Source organism: Ruditapes philippinarum, unplaced genomic scaffold (assembly GCF_026571515.1).
Source record: "Ruditapes philippinarum isolate M1 unplaced genomic scaffold, ASM2657151v2 ctg228_1_1_1_1, whole genome shotgun sequence".
Lineage (NCBI taxonomy): Eukaryota > Metazoa > Mollusca > Bivalvia > Venerida > Veneridae > Ruditapes > Ruditapes philippinarum.
In genome coordinates, this window is record NW_026856125.1 from 383,228 (window position 1) to 404,384 (window position 21,157).

The 21,157-nt window shown below is 33.6% G+C and overlaps 1 protein-coding gene across 9 annotated transcripts in view; it reads left to right on the forward strand.

The window, feature by feature from the left end:
- The window catches only part of LOC132745464 (prolow-density lipoprotein receptor-related protein 1-like), a 190,797-nt gene that overhangs the window by 152,723 nt on the left and 16,917 nt on the right, over positions 1-21,157 (forward strand). For all 9 annotated transcript variants that reach the window (XM_060734397.1, XM_060734401.1, XM_060734402.1 and 6 more), the window contains 22 exons: positions 929-1,038; positions 1,385-1,525; positions 1,872-1,991; positions 2,966-3,130; positions 3,797-3,883; positions 5,256-5,372; positions 5,940-6,071; positions 7,212-7,559; positions 7,992-8,132; positions 8,609-8,746; positions 9,526-9,666; positions 10,547-10,638; positions 11,257-11,481; positions 11,652-11,839; positions 12,546-12,766; positions 14,096-14,299; positions 15,127-15,340; positions 15,679-15,792; positions 16,750-16,860; positions 17,447-17,589; positions 17,966-18,256; positions 19,117-19,260. In XM_060734397.1, the coding sequence (XP_060590380.1) occupies positions 929-1,038; positions 1,385-1,525; positions 1,872-1,991; positions 2,966-3,130; positions 3,797-3,883; positions 5,256-5,372; positions 5,940-6,071; positions 7,212-7,559; positions 7,992-8,132; positions 8,609-8,746; positions 9,526-9,666; positions 10,547-10,638; positions 11,257-11,481; positions 11,652-11,839; positions 12,546-12,766; positions 14,096-14,299; positions 15,127-15,340; positions 15,679-15,792; positions 16,750-16,860; positions 17,447-17,589; positions 17,966-18,256; positions 19,117-19,260 (3,587 nt within the window). The remainder of the gene's footprint in view (positions 1-928; positions 1,039-1,384; positions 1,526-1,871; positions 1,992-2,965; positions 3,131-3,796; positions 3,884-5,255; positions 5,373-5,939; positions 6,072-7,211; positions 7,560-7,991; positions 8,133-8,608; positions 8,747-9,525; positions 9,667-10,546; positions 10,639-11,256; positions 11,482-11,651; positions 11,840-12,545; positions 12,767-14,095; positions 14,300-15,126; positions 15,341-15,678; positions 15,793-16,749; positions 16,861-17,446; positions 17,590-17,965; positions 18,257-19,116; positions 19,261-21,157) is intronic.

A 21,157-nucleotide genomic window follows, 5' to 3' on the forward strand; every position in this document is an offset into this window, starting at 1 on the left:
TAACAGCACTTTTTTCAGCTTATTTTTTAGCTAATATTCGATCATATTCCAAATTGAAAGAAGTATATAATTCATTTTTCCAATCCAACGAAAACAATTATAAAATCTTTGAAAATAAGGGCTTCTTTACTGTTCTGGTGCTTAAGTGTACAGTGATTGTTTGCATTCATTTAATCACTGCAAAAAATAAAGTCATGCATTTTTCCCAATTTCATGGATGTGGGTCATATTCCCATAATCCTTGGGGGAATAAAAACTGAGTAAAATGCGCACTTTCATTTTAGATCTTTTCACTGTAAAAATTTATTTTTTACTGCAGTTAAACATATTTTCTGTACTTTTCACTAGTGTCTTGCCGGACTACTTTTTTAATTCAGCCAATGCACAAAAAATAAGGGGAAGTCTTTCAAATTGTAATGTCAAAAAAGAGAAGTATGTATGTTATCAACAGAAAATTCAAGTTATGATTTTAGGGTTTGTTGAGGCTCACAGGGAAGACTGGGCTTGCTCAACTGTGTTGCCTCATTAAATAAAGTTGTTACTTACTTACTTACTTACTTACTTAACCATGACAATCGATCTTGGACATTGACTCTGATACTGTAGTCACTTTTCTGTCACAGCTGGTATAAAATAATGTGGGATTAGTAGTTAGTCACTTGTGGAGCTATTGGTAATTATTGGTTAGAAATCCAAGACAGCATAGCATGTGAGGTAGATCTGCTGTTGAGATATGACTGAAAATGTGTAAAAATAAAAACAAAGAAAAAAAAACTTTTCTTTTTCACTTGTTAGTGTACTGCCTGGAACCTAAGGTAACAATTTTTTAAGGTTAAATATACAATGTTGGAATCCTAAGCAAGGACTTGAATAATACTAGTAAAGACATTAAGTTTTCTTTCATCAACAATGATTATCATATTTACAGGTCACAGATGCTGTGTGTGAGTAGTTCCCAGTGTATACCTCAATGGTGGAAATGTGACAATCACACCGACTGTGAGGACGGGTCCGACGAGCCACCCGAATGTAAAGATAGTAAGTTGAAATTTGTACATTAATTTGAGCCGTGTCACGACAAAACCAACATAATGCGTTTGCGACCAGCATGGATCCAGACCAGACTGGGCATCCGCGCAGTCTGATCAGGATCCATGCTGTTTGCTTAGAGATCCTATTACAAGTAGAGAAACTGATAGCGAACAGCATGGATCCTGATCAGACTGTGCGGATGCGCAGGCTGATCTGCATCCATGCTGGTCGCAAACCCATTATGTTGGTTTTGTCGTGACGTGGCTCAAATTCATGTACATGATATTTATGATACACATCTTACAGAAATTCGAACAGTGTGATTATTTGCTGTTATTTTGTTTACTTTTAGAGCCGTATTACTGTCGACAGCCAGGTTTATACCAGTGTCTAAGTGCAACAAATGAGACACAGTGTATACCTCCTATAGGGATCTGTGACGGTGTAGCCCAGTGTGAGGACAGATCTGACGAGACTCAGTGGAACAACTGCAGTAAGTCACTTGATATTTTATAACACACTGCATGTTTGTATTGCCCTATTACAGTACAAGTTTGTGATGTATTATTTCAATCAATAGTAAGTGTGAAATAGAGATAAAAAGCTTTATCAGTTATTAAATTTTCTGATCGAAATGGTCGTTTTTAAGTGAATAGGTACATACCATACAACAAATTAAGGTTTACAATTGCACTAAAATTATTACAAATCATCAAGTGGCTGTTGACAGTCTATTAAATGATTATAAATTGTCAAAATATTTCTGTTGTTGAAAATATTGTAACAAAAGGTAGGTTAAATAAAATCACATACCTTAATTTTCCTCTGTTACTTTTCAGCGGACTATCCCTGTATAATGCACCAGTTCAAGTGTGAAGCTGACCATAAATGCATTAGTGACATTAGAAAATGTGATGGAAAGGAAGATTGTACTGATGGGGAAGACGAGAAAGACTGCGGTAAGTCTAATGATCACTTAATATCTGCCGCAGAAAAAGTTTACTGAGAAATATATTTGTGGTAATGATTGTCACTCTATCTTTACTCTTTCTTGGTGTTCTGACTTGATATAGTCACATATAAATCTATCTAGCTTTTTAGGCCCCCCACTAAGCCGAGAGCGATGATTTTCACCGGTTCATATAGTCATGTGGTATATTTCAAGCTAGCTTTTTTATGCCCCCACTAAAGATGGAGGTGGGGCTTACAGATATGTAGATTTCCCTTGTCCATTTGTTTACTGTCCATTTATACACTGTTAAAACAGCAGAATGTTTGGGTGACTGTACTGTGGCCTATGCATACATTTCAAGTTTTGTGAAATATGAAAAAAAAAATTTCCTCCTTAGTTCTTTGGGATTTTTTTTTTAAACATATTTGTTTAAAGCTAAATTGAGGAACAAGTTGTTGTAACTTAAATTAATTACTTTCAAGTCTGTTTTGTTGAACTTTTCTTAGAGAACATTAGTGGTAACAGGACTCAAACCCGTTATCCCTGATAGAAACTTTTCTCCTTGTTACATCTAGATAGAGATACCAATTCATAAGATGATAGCTTTTTAAAAACATGAAGATTTTTTATCTATTCTCTTAAGGTTCCTTAAGATCAAGGTTAAAATTGTAATGTGTAAAGTTTGATGTTTTGTGTGCTATGACTTCCTTCATCTATCAAATTTTCAGTTATTGCTTTATTCTACTCAAGATGATTTCTCATTTTGTTGGTGTGTCAATATTAAAAGAGTAAAATAAGTATACCTAACATTTATGACTTGTTCATATTAATATTTGCTTATTCACTGAAGGTAATTTTATAATTTTTTTTGTAATGAAAAAGTGTTTTAAAATTTTGGGAAAATTGTGATCCTGGAAAGCATTAATCATAACAAAATGAAAATTGTGGACTTGGTAACTTCATTACTTAGTTTCATTGTAGCGAAACAAGAATGTCTGGACACACAGTTCCGGTGCAACACGACGGGTAATTGTATACCGTACCTGTGGCAGTGTGACGGTGATAATGACTGCGGAGACTGGTTCGACGAGAAATCCTGCTCGAACCGCACCTGTAAAGATGATTATATCAAGTGTGAAAAAACAAGTAAGTAAAACTTTTGAGACAGTATTATTAAAGTCAGATTAAAGTTATTTTCATCGACTTTCAAGTTCTTTGGCCTGTGGCAAAGTGGTTAAAGTTGTTGACTTGAAACCACTTGCCTCTCACGGTTGTGGGTTCGAATCTCAACAGGGACTGTGGATCGTTGTGGTGATTTTGTTTCGGTGTCAAAAAAAACTATGATATGTATTCTTTGCAGTGCAGTGGTCTTTAACAAAGATTCTGCTTTTTTACTTTTTCTCACAGTGATGCCTTCATTAAGGTCTTGATAATACAAGTCATTCCTTGTTTATGCTTTGAGTGTGGGGTCGTGGCTCTGATACAATTGACAGATGCATAATATGTTATATATAGGTACATAGAGAAATTTACTGTAAAACCTGTCTTAAAGGCCACATCTGAATAAAATCACATTGTAAATGAAGGACACTATTCATCAACCCTTCAATGATAAAATATAACAGAGTCACCTCCAAATAAAGACCACTTGCTTATTAAGACCATACTCTGTTCTTTTTTCTTTGCATGGCCTTTCTCCACAGGTTTGACTGTGTACTGAAAGTCTTGCCACTATAGGTAAAAGTCTATAGGTCTTGCCACTATAGGTAAAAGTTTGTTTTAAATATGACTTTCTGTTTGTTTTATCTTCAGAGAAATGCATACCGAAGGCGTGGGAATGTGACGGGGAATACGACTGTGGCAGTGGTGACGAGTCGGACGAGAATTCTACAGTTTGCTGTAAGTTGTAACAACGTTTGTTATTATTTGAGCCACGTCATGACAAAACCAACATAATGGGTTTGTGACCAGCAAGGATCCAGACCAGCCTGCGCATCCGCGCAGTCTGATCAGGATCCATACTGTTCGCTTACAAACTCTATTACATGTAGAAAAACGGATAGCGAACAGCATTGATCCTGATCAGACTGCGTGGATGCGCAGGCTGGTCTGGATCCATGCTGGTCGCAAATCCATTATGTTGGTTTTGTCATGACTCGGCTCATTTATACAATATCATAGATTGTCCTCACTTAAGTAGTTATCATTGCCCAATAAAAATGACTGGATATGTTACAAGTGAATATTTTGGTTGAGTTTACTGCTGGAGATAGACCTCATGTGCCCTGATACAAATAAGCAAGACAGACCTTCCATATGCTAGCTGGGTATGGTTCTCCTTTGTTGGATCTAACTTAATGCCTTGATGGTAATAGGTAGTTAGTTGCCAGAAATTTAAACCATATTGTCATGGAGAGTTCTGTTTGTCACATGAAATAGTCTGCTCATATCAAATTTAATTATGCTTATGCATACATGCCATAATTTTTAGACTCATTTCCGGGACACTTTTTCGTTTGGATCAGCAAACGTATTTTTTTTAAATTTACATAGTGGCATACAACCTATATTACCGGTATTTACAACTTGCAAATTTAATGATACTATAAACAAGACAAAATGTTTATAATTATGAACAGTTTTTCTATCTTTTTTAAAGTGTTTAGGCATCGTAAATTCAATCATTAGCATAATAGAATAAAGCTATGTTAAGTGAGAACCATTAGCCGTGTCGTTTACCTGAAACATTCACTGAATCCTGTAGATTTCATCACCTCATATTTAGCAGTAATTTTCACGGTGTTTGACCACTAATATCTGCCTGCAGGCGGATTAAATTTCTGCTGGCCAGTTGTCTAATTACAGTTTATGACACCTTCGTTCAGGAAGCCACAGGGGGACTAAATAATCAATCTTTTAATTTGATCAAAATTATTTCCGATAATTGTTTGTTGAAAGGGGCACATATAGATATACCAATCAAAGGATTAATGTCACCATTGTAATGCTGTAAGGGATAATCGTACGTAATTAGCATTCTAGAATAGTTTATAAAAACTTGACAATAAGATATAAAAATGTAAAATTTCTGGCTACAAAGTAGATTATTTTAGATTTTTTTACCGGGACATAAATCATCTCCGGGACAGAAACCTTATATCCGGGACTTTCCCGGGCATCCAGGATGTTATGGCCTGTATGGCTTATGTTAATTGGCCCTTTACTCAAACAAGTTCAATCACTCTTGTTTTTATATGTATTCCTTTTTCAGCTGATAGAACATGTGATGCAACATATTTCAAGTGTAGTAATGCTCACTGTATTCCGGGTAGATGGCGTTGCGATGACGACCAAGATTGTAGCGACGGCTCCGATGAAAGGGATTGTGGTAAGCTTAATTATAGTATGAATGGTCAAAATGTTATATTATAGTGGCGGCATGGCGGAGTGGTTAACGAGTCAGACTAGTGATCTAATGATTGTTAGCGGCATGGGTTTAAACCCCGTGCCGTTGTCCCCTTGAGCAAGAAACTTTACACACATTGTTATGTACATGTTGCTTTCAGGAACAGATTTGAAAGTCTGTCTATAATCTTCCTTCACAATCGAACTAAAATTAATTCGGTATTAACCAAAATGTTATATTCACGGAAAAATGGAAAATTGAGAAAATATACCTTATGAATTGAGAAAAATTACAAGAATAAGATAGCTTAGGTTGATTTATGTTTAGATTCATGTATTTTCTGATTGATTTAGTTTTGTCAATGAATTATGTGCACATTTTTGTTTCAATATTATATCAGATTAAAACTAAATAGTTGAAATTTTAGAACTTTTGCATAGGAACATTTTACACTTTCTTTGTTAACATAGATATTATATTTTAAAGTTTCATATCCCAATTTTTTTTATATGATCTGTTTTATTTATTTATCTTTTTTTTTTAATTCAGAAAAGAGAAATTGCACAGTATTGGAGTTTAAATGTAAGGAGGGTAACAAATGTATTCCACTGTCTTCTGTATGTGATGGCAGACATGATTGTAAAGATCATTCGGATGAACTAACTGAAGATTGTCAGTCTTGTAAGTTAACCTTTTCTACCATTGTTAACCTTTAAAGATACTCCAGTTTAGCACGGAGGAAGGTAGTCTAGTACTGGTGTAACTCTCCAGGAACGATGGTTAGGCAACTACCCGCCTATATGACTGAAATACTGTTGGGAAAAGGGCGTAAAATGAAACAAACAAACAAACTCCACTAAGGTCCAGAGGCCCAAAAAACATTAAAATTTGAATTTCTTACGTAGATCATCTGGAGCACTTAAAACAGAAAGGTTTGCAAAAGATATTTAAGAAAATGGAAATTTTGTATTTTGTTCTATATATAAGACAATTTTGGATCATTGGAAAAATGGAGTGAGCGAATTTGAAATGTTGTTTACAAGTTGTTGGTAAAGACTTATATCAAATGGAACATTAATCTCAAAAAGTTATTGCTAGTCCCATTATGTCAAAAAATTGTCAGTGAAGTCCCTTTAAACCTTCTGTCTTTGTATAATGGATATGCCTGGCTTTTAGCCATTAGCAACCCTGTAACCCATAAAACCCTGTTTGAGCCATTATGAACTACATGTATGCAGGGCCGGCAAAATCTGATTTTGACTTGTCCGTTTTTATGTGAAGCATTTTTTAACCTGTCCGTATGATATTTTGTCCGTACAGGCTGTGGGACAACCTGGGCAATACGGACACTTGATATGCTGGCCCTGTGTATGTAAAGCAAAACTGATAGAATTTCATACAACATAAAATTCATAGTCTTAGAAAGATAATTAAGTTGTGATAGGTTGAGATTTTATAAAATTATGAACCTCTGGAAAATCTACATTTTCTTAGGGTTATAAGATGACAAACCTGTATCAAGTCTAGATTTTGTTAGCTTAATATGATAGCAAACATGTGGAAATTTTAGATTTTGTTAGCTTAGTAAGATACTAAACCTATGGAAATTTTAGATTTTTTACTTTTATAAGATAATAAACTTGTGGAAAGTCTAGATTTTGTGAGTTTATAAACCTCTGTAAAAACTAGATTTTGTAAGATAACAACCTTCTTGGAAGTGATAACAAACCAGTAGAAAGTCTAGATTTTATATGACAATTACCTATTTATGTAATATCTTGTATATTTATCTTTGTAACTTAAATTTATCTTTACCTACAGCTATTAAATGTTCAGCAACAGAGTTCCAGTGTAAAAGTGGCTCGACGTGTATTCCTGGGTCGTGGAAATGTGACGGGGAGGACGACTGCCTTGACGGCTCCGACGAGGAAAACTGCCATTCCAACTGTAAACATAGTCAGTTCCGATGTAACAACGGTAAATGCGTGTCATTTCTGTGGAGATGTGACGGGGAAGATGACTGCGGGGATATGTCGGACGAAAAAGATTGTAGTACCGTCGCGTGCCCAATAGGTCGGTTCAGATGTGGCGATAGTACTTGTATACCCCTACATAAGAAATGTAATGGACAGAATGACTGTAAAGATGGCTTAGACGAGAGTATATGCAGTATGTATCAAGCAAATCCTGGAATTACTGTATTTAAATGCTTAGATAATTATTATGTTTATTACAGCAGACACATTGCTTAAGAGATCATTGTAATATGTAGAAATTATTTTCAGCTATGAATTACTTTACTAGATTATGTCATTGTGTGTGATAACCATAATTCAAAATTAGAAAAAGAAGAAAAGTTATGTTATAATATACTGAAAAATATTGTTTGTACGGGCATATTAGATAAGTAATTAAGTTGGTTCCCTGTACTGTTCACGCTTGTATTTCTCTGAAACAACGTAACGGGCTAAAATTCAAAACAGCGAAATTATCAAAATGATAATTTTACTGTTTAAAACAGTGAAATTATCAGTTTTATATCACTGATATATTTCTATAAACCACCGAAAAGCATGTAATAAAGTGTATTGCTTATTTCAGAAATTTCAGAATGTCCATATGGTATGTACAAGTGTAAGGATAACAGTACGTGCCTGAACCCACATGAGCTGTGTGACGGTAACTCGGACTGCGCCGATGGTGATGATGAGGCAGATGATGCAGGCGCTATCTGTGCTAAAGGTAAGAGTCCAGTCTCCTACACAGTGATCTCCCTTCATCAGTACAGAGATCTCTGCCACCACAAACATTTTTATCCATATTTTGATATTTTATAATGTAACAGTAAATTCTCTTTGATCCTATTCATTCCGTTTAACTTGTGTGTCTTTTTTAGCTCGATTTTTTTTTTTAAGTGAAGGCAGTGATTTCGGTTCTGCCAAGATAGGTTATCACTGTAAGGAGTTTGAGCTTTTGCTAGTTGAAATTCTGTTAAAGACAAGATTTTTTTTAAAAAAAATAAACAAAGTTGACCCTTATTAACACCTGACCTGGTTTTATTTAATATTTCTTCATACAGTTCTATATTATTTTAGGTATTTATAAATTGGGAATTTAATAATTATCAATAATTACAATCGGCATAAAAAACAAACAGACAAACAGATAATGATCACTATTATATACAATGTTTATTTTATGTGGTAAATTTATTACAGAGAACATTCAGTCATGTGGTGCATTAAAAGGAGGCTGCAGCCATCATATATGTAAATATCTCAGTAAAGTACATATGACCAAGTGTTCATGTAACCCAGGTTACACTATTGACAAGGAAAACCAACGTATTTGCATTGGTGAGTTTTTTTGTTGTTTTTTTTTTCTAATGTTTAAAGTTTAAGCATCCAGGGATATTTCATATGAATTTGAATGTTATCCCTCCTTTTTTTGTGTGAAAATAGACATTTCCTGCTATGAAATAGATAATATCCATTATGATATTGGTATATAACCTGCATTGAATTGGGAACTATCTTATCATGCTTTTGGTTGGAATTTTCCTAATGTATTTTGTTTGTCTTGCTTTTGAATTTGGAACGAAATTGGTGCATTCCATGCAATGTTCAAGGGAATCCATTATCAAAAATATCAAAATTGAGCTACCAACAATGTCGATTTTGATCAGACTGCACATAAGTGCATTTATACTACATGTAGTGGCAAAAAGTTATCTTGCTTTGTTCCAGCAGGTAAGGTGGTTGGTCTATGTTATAAATTGGGTAAACAAGATCGTTGGTTGCTTTAGGAAGTTACTTCTTTCTGATCCAGTTTTATTGTGCTTTTCAAAATCCATTATTGTTTTGCTCATCAAGGTATGATATGTACTTACTTCATACAGAATTTATTTTAGTTTGTGTAGGAAGTTACAAGTACATAGACAATCTCTAGAATCTGTTCCTTGAACTAACCAGTTCTAAGCAAGGAGTGTAAAGTTTCTTTCTCAAGGAAGCAGTGGCTTTGCCCTTTGAAGGGGTTTCAACCCATCCGTAGATTACAAGTCTGACACCTTTACCTATGTTCCACACCACCCACTATTTACCTATGTAACCTAAATAAACATTGTTTACATTAACAGAGGCAGATCCGTGCTCGGAGTTTGGTTTATGCTCGCAGAGATGTATATACTGGCAGAAAAATCATACAACACATTGTGAATGTGACATCTCGTACAAGAAGAAGATTGATGAAAACAACAATACTGTCTGTTTACCTGAAGGTGAATAAAATGAGCGACGTCACGACAAAACCAACATAGTGCGTTTGCGACCAGCATGAATCCAGACCAGCTGCGCATCCGCGCAGTCTGATCAGGATCCATGCTGTTCGCTTACCAACTCTATTACAAGTAGAGAAACTGATAGCCAACAGCATGGATCCTGATCAGACTGCGCTGATGCGCAGGCTGGTCTGGATCCATGCTGGTCGCAAGCGCACTATGTTGGTTTTGTTGTGACGCGGCTCAAATTAAATGAACTTCTTACTTATTTACCAAGGACTGGTCCACATTTTATTTAAACTCTGTTATGTTGTAACATTGAACATAAAAGGTAAAAAAGTTACAGTTTTGTTTGGAGTATTTTAGATATTTTTTTTGGCATGTTTTTTTTTATGGCATATCTGTGTATTTAGAGGTTTATCCATCAATAAAATTGGGACGAGATCTTTGATATAGAAGAAACTCCAGATTTACATGTGAAATGTAATTAAGGAAAATATGCTTGTTAATATACAATTAGAGGTGTACATTTAGGAAATAGGTATCAGTTTTGAGTGTATTGTTGTAGAATAATGCACGGTTCAAGTTCAAATGTGTAGGGGTACAATCATGAAGGCCCATAGGCCTGAGTGATAAATTACAAAGCATTTGAATGATTTAAACCGTGCATAATTATACTATAATGCAAGAAAAAATGATATCTATTTCCATTCTAACCTGCTAAATAAATGGAGAATTGATAACAATATGCTGAGATCCCTCAAGATCAATGAAAAAAAAAAAGAAGAAAAAGTTGAAAACCACAGAATTAGTTTTGATCTTAGGAGATAATATGAAGTGCAAAAACATACAGATTTACTATGTTCTATATTTTGTACAGGTAACACAGCCGTACTGGTATTTGCTGATGAAGATGAAATCTATGAACAGAAAGTAACAGATATCTATGTTGAAAATTCTACTGGTAGATTTGTAAGTGAAATATAAAAAAAGTTTTTATATACTGGTAGCTATAACACAGTTTTGATGCTGTTTTTGTTTGTGAAAAAAAAATGTGAATTGGGCAGCCCAGGTCGGATTCCTATTATGATTGACCATGAAATTCTTATGACAGTCATTTGCACTGGCATGAACAGAAGTTATCAGTTCCTTGTGAAAAGTGAAGGCAACTAGTACTGGTAATCTGCTTGACAGCATGCCCAGGAACTGATGCAGTGGCTGAGTTGTGCTCTGGTGAATTCAAAGTGGCTTACTGCCATTATGTGGAGGATAAACTACTAACACCATGACTGATATTGATATTTCAAATAAAATCAAAAGTGTTCTGAAAAGCAGTCTATAAATAATGGCATGTTTGGTAAAACTGCAAATAACCTTTTATACATGACCATCATTTTAGCTTGACTAATTGAATAATATGGAGAGCTAATGTACTCACCCAGGTGTCAGCATTTTTGTCACTGGTTAAGTTTCTATGTGCAAGTTGGTATTTCCAAAACTTCTTAAAAGAATGGATGAGATCTGATGAATATCAGAATAAGTTTTTGAATTTAAATTTTGCAAATTTTAAATCTGTGACTTTATTTATAGGTAAACGAAAATGCAAGCAAGATTATTTCTGTAGATGTTGATATTTCCTCACTGCATCCAGGAGACTGGAAAATGTTTCTCTTGAAAAGCACCCAGTTACGTAAATCTATCATACTACGAACATTTAAACATATAGACTCAAAGATGACAAATGACAAGAAAGATAGCAATAATAGTGGAAGGAGAAAAAGGGAAACAACTGTCGCTTCTAAAGAAGAAACTTTGGTAAATATCTTTGTTGTTTTTTTGGGGGTTTTTTGTTGTTTTTTTAATAAAAACTTTTAAAAGTCATAAAAAACAGACAGTGTTTTATAATGTGGATTATGGACTATTTTGAGAGTTATGCACAGCTTTGATAACAAAAAAATAAATAAGAATACCATTGTATGTTACAGATAACTGGCTTAAATGATCCACAAGGCATTGCTGTTGATTGGATAGGAAAGAATTTGTACTGGACGGACGCCTCCACGTTAAAGATAGAAATGTGTCACTATAACGGTACAACATGTACACGCAGAAAAACCATCGTAAAAGGAGATCTTGATGAACCCTTCGATATTGTTGTTGATCCAAATTACGGGTAAGAAATGCAATTTTCATTGTGTAATTTTTGAAAGAGATAATATTTGTATTTGTGTATGAAAATCTTGCTTTGAATGTTCATGTTTTTAACTTTGTGTTCTTGCGTTGAAGTCCCATTTTGTTAATGAGAATTGTTCTATATATGCAATCTTTCTACATATATCTGTACCCGTAATATGAGTAAGTTTGTTTTGTCAGCCGTTTACTAATAAATGTATAAAATGTCACTAATAGATGATATTTAATTAAATGAGTGTACGTTTAACGTCAACGAAAGCCATTCTTATTTTAGATATGTGATAAATAGAAATATAATATTCGTGCAGATTTAATACAAAATTTATTGAGCCAATTGAATAAAATCATATTGTACAAGCCTCTGCCCAGCATAATATAATTGTTATATTCCCCCGAGTTCAATAAATTTAGTATTGAATCTGCACAAACATAATATTCTATTTATCACATATCTAAAATGAAAATGGCTTACAGTTAAAAAGAGTAATTTTTCGTTGACGCACCTATAGTGTAACACTAACATTAGCACACTTTAACTCTATTTTTGTATATAGCTCAAATAACGTCACATCAAAGTGTTATTACACTAGTGTAACATCGTTCCTTTTTTTTTATTAAATGGGTTTATTTCACTCCTGTGCCGTGGTTTTATGTGCTAAAATAAATTATCTTTTCTTTTCTTTCAGTAAAATATTTTGGACAGACCGCGGATACCCACCAAAGATTGAGTCAGCCAACCTGGATGGCTCAGGAAGAGCTACCCTTGTCAAAGACTTCATCATTTGGCCAAATGGTATCGCATTAGATTATACCAATGACAGGCTTTATTGGGCAGATACAAAAAGTCACACCATAGAGTCTGTGAGGTTAGACGGGACCGACAAGAAAATCATCAGAACTTTTGATGGTAAGTTATCTGTAAATAATTTAATGCTCTATCTATTTATTTGAATAACAATCAATTTAACCACAAACATTTGAGCCGCATCACAACAAAACCAACATAATGGGTTTGCGACCAGCATGGATCCAGACCAGCCTGCGCATCCATGCAGTCTGATCAGGATCCATGCTGTTCGCTATCAGTTTCTCTACTTGTTATAGAGTTTGTAAGTGAACAGCATGGATCCTGATGCGCAGGCTGGTCTGGATCCATGCTGGTCGCAAATCCATTATGTTGGTTTTGTAATGACATGGCTCAAATATGTTGTAGTGAAATTCTTATTGCAGTCCACTAATCTGATAATTCGAATTGGACAGGTCATGGTTAATTAAGGATCTATGGATAGTTAGCCTCCTTCCTAAAAGAAGCGGCCATGTTTAGATTCAATACACAATTTTTTAATTTTTTAATTCATTATTGCGATGTGTGTATTAAAGGGACTCCACTGAGGTTTAAAAGCCTAAAAACATAACATTTGAATTTCTTACATAAATGAGCTGGGACACTTTAAACAGAAGTATATGCAAATATAGTAAGAAATATACTTTGAAATGATTTGAAATCGTATTCTTATGCTTTTCTTAGCCCGATTTGAGTGAAAAGCATTTAAACGCTTTTCATTTGGGTCATTTTTTTTACAATTTGAATAATTATTCTGGAAAAACAAAAGTGCGCGAATGATGTGAAATTTTGCACAAAGATTAGTGGTCTAAAAAAAAATTCAGTCCCATCATCTCAGAAAACCTTAGTGGAGTCCCTTTAAAGGAACTACACTGAGGTTTATAAGCCTAAAACATAAAATTTTAATTTTTGACAAAGATAAACATGAGCACTTGAAGCAGAATATTAATACAATATAACCATGAAATATAGAAGAAATACATTGAAAATCATATATTTGTGCTTTTCTCAGTCCAAATTAAGTGAAAAGCGTTTAAACGGTTTTCAATTTTGGGTCATATTTCACTATTATAAAAATTATTCTAGAAAAACGGAGCAAGCTAATGATCTGAAATTTTGCACATAAGTTATTAGTATAGATCTACATCAAATGGAGTAATAATCTCAAAAAATTATTTCCAGTCCCGTCATGTCAAAAAACCTCAGTGGAGTCCCTTTAATTATACATGTATATATGGCTGCTGTCAATTTATGAAGTAACTTCTGTAATAAAGGAATTTTGCTGCATTATAATTTATTGACGGGTCAAAAATCTTTATAATTAAAGATATAACTGAGAAAAATATAGTAAAATATCACAAAACATAAATCAAGTTTTCTGTTCAATTTCAGTGAAAGATCCACCATACCAGGTGGAAGTGTTTGGCGATGATCTGTACGTAACAACATTTAAAAAACGAGCAGTGCTTAAATTCCCGAAGTTTTATAATAAGTCGGCTGATGAAGAGACGGTTACGTTGACCAAGTCCATCATGCACATCGAAGATATTGTTATCATTCAAGAGAGTAAGCAGATGGTCAAGGAGCCCGCATCAGGTATGTTATTTAAGAAAAAATATATACCAAACACTGATTTTATCACTGAATTAAATCATTGTTTGGAGTTTGGATGCGAGTAATTATATCACGAGGGCATAGCACGAGTGATATAATGATGCACATCCAAACAACAAACAGTGATTTTATCAAGTGATAAAATCCCCGATTTGGATATATTATTTCGGACTACAGACTAGCTTTGCCATCTTTTGTTGGCATCCAATATTCACAGCTGATTAATCAATAAGAGTAGTGTTTAAAATCATGTATTTATGCTTTTATTACAAAACTTTATATTGATAAATTTTCATTAAACCATTATAATAACTAGTGAAATGCAAAAGGACTGTTAATATAATTTTTACGCTGTTTGGCTAATGTTTCTCTTAAGTGACATTATGCCCATCCAAATGTATACAGTGAGTGAACAGGTAAAAGTCAAAAACAGGTTTACATTTTGCTATAATTGCGTTCAATTTAATAATTTACTTTGCATAAACGATTAATAACTCATGTGGTCTAAGAAAATGTCTGTAAATATCCACTGGAATTCAACTGTCACGTTCAGTTTATAAAAAGAATGGGGCAGTTTTTATATATTTTATGCAGATTTATATTTTGTCATTTTTTTCCAATATCAACTGTTGGTCAATCACCATTTGAATAGTCAATCTTTCAAATATGTAGTCAATTAAACTCAACTTGACAATGAAATATTGAGCATAATGTCACTATGTAAACCCTGTTTACTTCAGACAAATAATATCCTTATACAATAAAAATGAATGTATGATTAGTTAATGAACGTTTGATTATATTTCTAGTAACCAATGCCTGCAGCTTACACCCGTGTCCTTCACCAACACAGCTGTGTATAAATAATCCACAAGGACATGTGAGTAAATTTACCTGCGTGTGTGCCGATGGTGCGATATTTAATCCAACAACCAAGAAATGCGACTTCATTGAATGTCCGCAGAACTACTGTAACGGGAAGGGTAACTGTACGGCCACACAAAATAACGACTTTAAATGCAGGTAAGTAATAATGTTACTTTGATATGATTATTCTTTTATGTCAGTTTTCTTTCCATGGAAAATAAAAAATGTTCAGACAATTTGGATGAAAATTGCCTAAGAATTTAGAATGAAACATAGATACGGGGTTTTCATTGATAATAGATTGGTAGAAATGCTGTTAAAAAGAAGTTGTATTATCAGCTTGTAGATAAATTATCCCCCTTGGCCAGATCTGTTGGTTTTGTTGGCCTGTTTGTTGCCTCAGAAAAAAATGAAAACCCTGAGATACATGTATCCCTATTAACAAAAATTGTTTCAATTTGTAACTTCTATATAATATTATGTATGTTTTATAGTTGTGAAATAGGATATGGCGGGAAGAGATGTGAGGTTGATGTGTGCTTACACTATTGCGGAGGAGGCGGTACATGTTTAGTTCATTCGGAAAAACCTGCAGTTCCAGTCTGCCGGTAAGTTATTCTTCATAATCATATGTTACGTAAAAAAGTTTGTGATTTATCCTTAACCAACGGAGAACCTTTGTGGCTCTTGTGAACTTGGTCATTTCAAACTTATATTGCATCCATTTGTCAAGTTCAAATCTCTATAATTGTTTTTTTGCTGAGTAAGTATTTTACAAATAGTGTGAAAATTGCTAGAGTACATTGTTATATACTGTTTAATTTTAGAACTGAAATGAGGTTGATGGATCTTTAATGTTTCTTTTGTCAGAATATATAAATGCACTTATGCACTTAAATAAAAAAATCTTTTACAAAAAATAAGGATTCTATACCTTAAAACAGTATACATGAATATCTCAAATCCAGAGTTCAGACCAACTCAATATTAAGAACAGTAATAATAAAGGTCCAGTAGTGCTCTACATAGAGAGATTGTACTGTATTTATTAGCTGCATAAAATGTGTCATTGAAATTGCAATTTTTTATGAAATGATAAGCTGATGAACCATTGCTTGATGATAACTTGATGACTATAATGGTTTGATGACTATTTGTACTTGTTATATTGAATAGGAAGATACATTTGGTCTTCTATAGAAAATCAAGCTAGTCAGACTTGACTTGCTTATAAATCTTTAGCTCAATAGGAAGAGCTTTGGATTAGTAATCCAGTGGTTGCTGGTTTGATCCTTGGGGTAGCGTAATGTCTATGTGACAATTGATCCTGGACATTGTATCTTACGGTCATTTGTCTCTCACCGCTGATTCAGAAATGATGTGGGATAAGTAGTCGGTCACTTACAGAGAAATTGGTGTAACTAGTGCTTAGTTTGTGAAGGACAATTGGGTAGGTGAATCGGCCACTGAGATATAACCAAAACATATGTTCAAATCAGCATTTAAATTAAATTAAAAAAACAATGAACAAACTTAATTGAATTTTTTTTTCTCATTTTTAACAGTTGTGCGATGGGATATTACGGGGAGAGATGCCAACATTTCCGTTGTAATGATTTCTGTTTAAACAGAGGAACGTGCGTTTATTTCCAAGAATTTGATGAGATATTGTGCAGGTGAGTAAATATAGAATTCATTTCGTTAAATAACAACAATTTCGGTAATTAATATGACATGTAAGCCACGCATGCTTAGTCAGTGTGCTTCGCGTTCCAACTAGTTGGTGTTTTTTAGTGAAAATTTTTTCCAATAATTCTGACTTTGGTATAAATAGTGGACGATGTTCACTAAAAATGATTTTGTTTAGTATTCATCATGATTCATTTTAACCCCTCATGGTCTTATATTTAACTCATGGAATTATAATAGAACTTCACCTTTCTGCTAAGGCTCTTTTAATTGTTCATTTTTTTATTACACTGGATAAAACTTGATTAATGCGATTAGGCTTGCAACTGTATTGTGTTTCTTATATGGAAAAAATTATTCTGACGTCAGATTTGTTTTTGTCATTAAAGCCAGGGCCTTTGTAATTTGATTTTAAGTTTGCTTTGTTTTTTCTTACTTGGAAATTGAAAAACAGATTTTTGCAGAATTATTTACGAAAGACGACAGTATTAATGTTCTTATCCAAAAGTTTTTTTGTTTTACAAAATTATTTTTGAAAATAAGCAAAATGTTCATCTGTCACATGTATTCTAGCTGTCCGCGGGAGTTTACGGGAAAACATTGCGAGACTAAAACAGAGGAGTCATCGTGTCAAGGTTACTGTCTGAATGGTGGGACGTGCCAGAGTGATGATAAAACAGGTTCCCTCACCTGCACGTGTAAAGAGAATTACACAGGTATCTGTAACATACTTATATTTCTTATATCTAACATGCTGACTTTTTTTGTAATGATTTTGTCTGTCTTTCAGTTTACAATAATTTCATTTAAATTTCCGATTATTCATTTTAATTTTTAGGGATTTTAGTATCAAAATAACAAACTTGAACTTCATTTGTAAAGATGTCTGGCCTAGCTCTATACTTGTGGCAAGGGCATTGAAAAATTCTTAAGGATTGACGTCCATACAGTAAAAGAACTAATTATTTAGGGAACTTTATTTCTGCTAGGCCTGTGAAAGGTGAAACTGCAGATTTAAAACCTGTAGAAAATTATAAATAAGTTAAATGATAAAGTTTTTTTCATTTCTTCTTTTTTTTCTGTGAAAAATAGGCAAACGTTGCGGGAAATGTGGTCTACAGGATTCTACGGTATTCTGTGAAAATGGAGGAACAGTCCTATGTGACAAGAATATGGACAAATCTGCCCCAAGATGCAAGTGTTTACCTGGATTCGATCCCAAAACTAATTGTGGCAATCGTTCCTGTGACGGTTATTGTGAGAATGGAGGGTCTTGTATGTTACGGGATAACGCATTTTCGTGTAAATGTCCCGCGGGATATCTAGGAGCACGTTGTGAAAATGTCGCCCAAAACTGTTCCAGTGTAAATTGCTTAAATGGAGGTACGTTTGTCTGTTTTATACCCAGTTATAACCAGTAATAAGATTGATACATGTTTTATACAATCAGAGAAACTTATACATGTATCTGTTTGAATTCTTGTAAATTTTAAAAAAAATACCTTGAAGGTGGAGTGATTAAAAAAAATCATAAATATGATAAGAAATAGAAAAATATCATCTTATGTAAAGTTAAGCGAGGAATGAATATCAGCATAGTTATTGATATTAAAAATAATCTTTAAATTATACTTTGCGGTCACGTTATGGTAATTTGTATTATGTATAGGCAAAGTGTTTTGCTGAAATTTTGTTTAGAAAGAAATTTAAATATTATAATCAGGATTATAAGAAAATAATCATGAGGTTTGCTTTAACAGAATTCGTGATGGTACACTTTTTGTTCAAAATGATAAAAAAAACCTGCTTGCTGTATAGGTGATGGTGGTTACTTTGCACTTGTTACTATTTATAGTAGCATAGACTTGTTACTATTTATGTGCATTTGAGTTTATTTATACTCGCCACGGGTTGCCCATATAGGCAAGTCCTCCAGAACAGTATTAGTCATTTTAGATTTTTGGAGGATACTGCAAATTACAGATACAGAAAGATGTCCCAATTCTGGTTCTTTAACATGTTAAGTATTTAAGCACTCATACATGGGACCTCTATTTAAAGTCTCTCATCCAAAAGACTGATAAGTAATTTTAGTTGGCCAGCCTGGGAATTGAACCTAAAATGTTGAGATTACAAGTCTAGTGCTCAAACCAATTGAGCTATGCGGGCTGGCTTAAGTTACTATTTATAGAAACATACTTTGACATTGATTTACGGATTTCATTATCTGTTATCTTTGATAGGAACATGTAGGCTAGCCAATCAGATAAGTGGACAAGGGTCACAAGTGCATTGTGAGTGTACTCCAAGATTTACGGGATCTTTGTGTGAAGTATACATTGGCTGCAGTGGCTTCTGTAAAAATGGAGGCAACTGTACTATAGGTGGTAAGTTTTTTAATCTATAATTTGTCAAATAAATTAAAAAATTTATATTTAAGAAGATCAAAATTGTGACCACAAAAATAGTCTCTTGTTATCCCCACACTTTGGAAGTATTTTTAGTCATGTAAAAGTGCGCCTTGAAAGTGTTTTTGGCCATGTGAAAACATGCTTTAAAAGTATTTTAGCCATGTGATAGTGCACCTTGAAAGTGTTTTTGGCCATGTGAAAACATGCCTTAAAAGTATTTTAGCCATGTGAAAGTGCACCTTGAAAGTGTTTTTGGCCATGTGAAAACATGCCTTAAAAGTATTTTAGCCTTGTGAAAGTGCACCTTGGAAGTATTTTTGGCCATGTAAAAGTACACCTTGAAAGTATTTTAGCCATGTAAAAGTGCACCTTGAAAGTATTTTAGCCATGTAAAAGTGCACCTTGAAAGTATTTTAGCCATGTAAAAGTGCACCTTGAAAGTACCCGTGCAGAAAATATTTCCTGTTCTCAGGAAGTCCCAGGAAATCCCAGGATTATCCCAGGATTTGTTTGCTACCTCTTAACAAAAGTCCTGTTTATAGGATATCTCAAGACTTTTGAACATACTGAACAGGACAAAACAGGAATTGTCAGGACTTTAATCTTACCAACAGGAAAAAAACAGGAAATCTCAGGACTTTTATTTTCAAATATGTCCTGAGGACAGGAATTATCAGGACTTCATTCATAGTGAAGTCCATTAGTCAAAGACAAGAAAGATATTTTCTTAGAAGGCCTTTCTGTAAAGTGAAAAGTAAGAAGTCTTGTTAATTCCTGTTCTTTAGACAGAGGAATAAATGAAATAACTTTTGTGAGACTTTTTATTACTGAGCAAAGCTGAAAAAAATGCTAAGTATAAAAAATGAGAAAAAATGATAAAATATATTGAAGTCGGTTTGTAATAGTTTTCTTTAACACAATGGGTATCAAAATACTCAGAATTTAAAATTCTATAATCTTAGACCTTAATCACAAACAATTAAGAAAAAATTGCTAATTGATTTTTGAACATAGCAAGGAAATTATTTTTTTTCATTCAATAAGATATTGTAATAGGGAAAATCAAATATACATGATTGTATATAACCTGCAGATAATTTTGGCACAGATTCTGAGCGGAATAGGGACAGAATTGGCATGGAATCAGTGATTTCTGTGTGGACCATGGAAAGAAATGAAATTCTGTCATTCCATTTCAAAACAAAAACATAAAAGTTTCCCAAAGCATTATTCTACTCTAGTTTTTTTTTTTGCATTTACAAAAATTGAAATGTATATGTTTTCAACCTATTGTACTTCTTACAGTACTTTTTTTTACTCAAGCTCATGCAACTGTCATTTTTATCTATTTCAAATCATTGGGAACCAATATGCCTGATAATTGCATACACTTAGGACACCCACTTAGATATAACACCATGCAGATCAAAGATCTGATAAAACTGGCCACCTTTGTTCTCCCACCATAATGTGCATGACTAATTTACTCCCTGGTCATTCCTACAAATCAGACTGTTCCATGTGATTATTTTGGGGAGAGGTAACATTACAAAGTTGAATGATATGCAGAATATGTCTAGGACATTGCAATTTTTCTTCTTTATTAAATTCATGATTTTTTAAATCTACTTATCTATTAGCTATTTGATGTGGTTTTTTACATTCAATGAATGTCATGTAAAATGATAACTGCTTTGATTTTTGGATTAACCCTGTTTTACCTAATGATGTACCTGTCCAGTTTGAATGGTCAGCTAGAAGCTTGGAAATAGTGTAAATTACAGAGGAGACTACTTCCTGTTTAAGCAATTTTGGAGATATAGTTTTGTTTAAGATGTTAAGGTGTTTAAGTTTAATAAGTGTAGTTATGGTT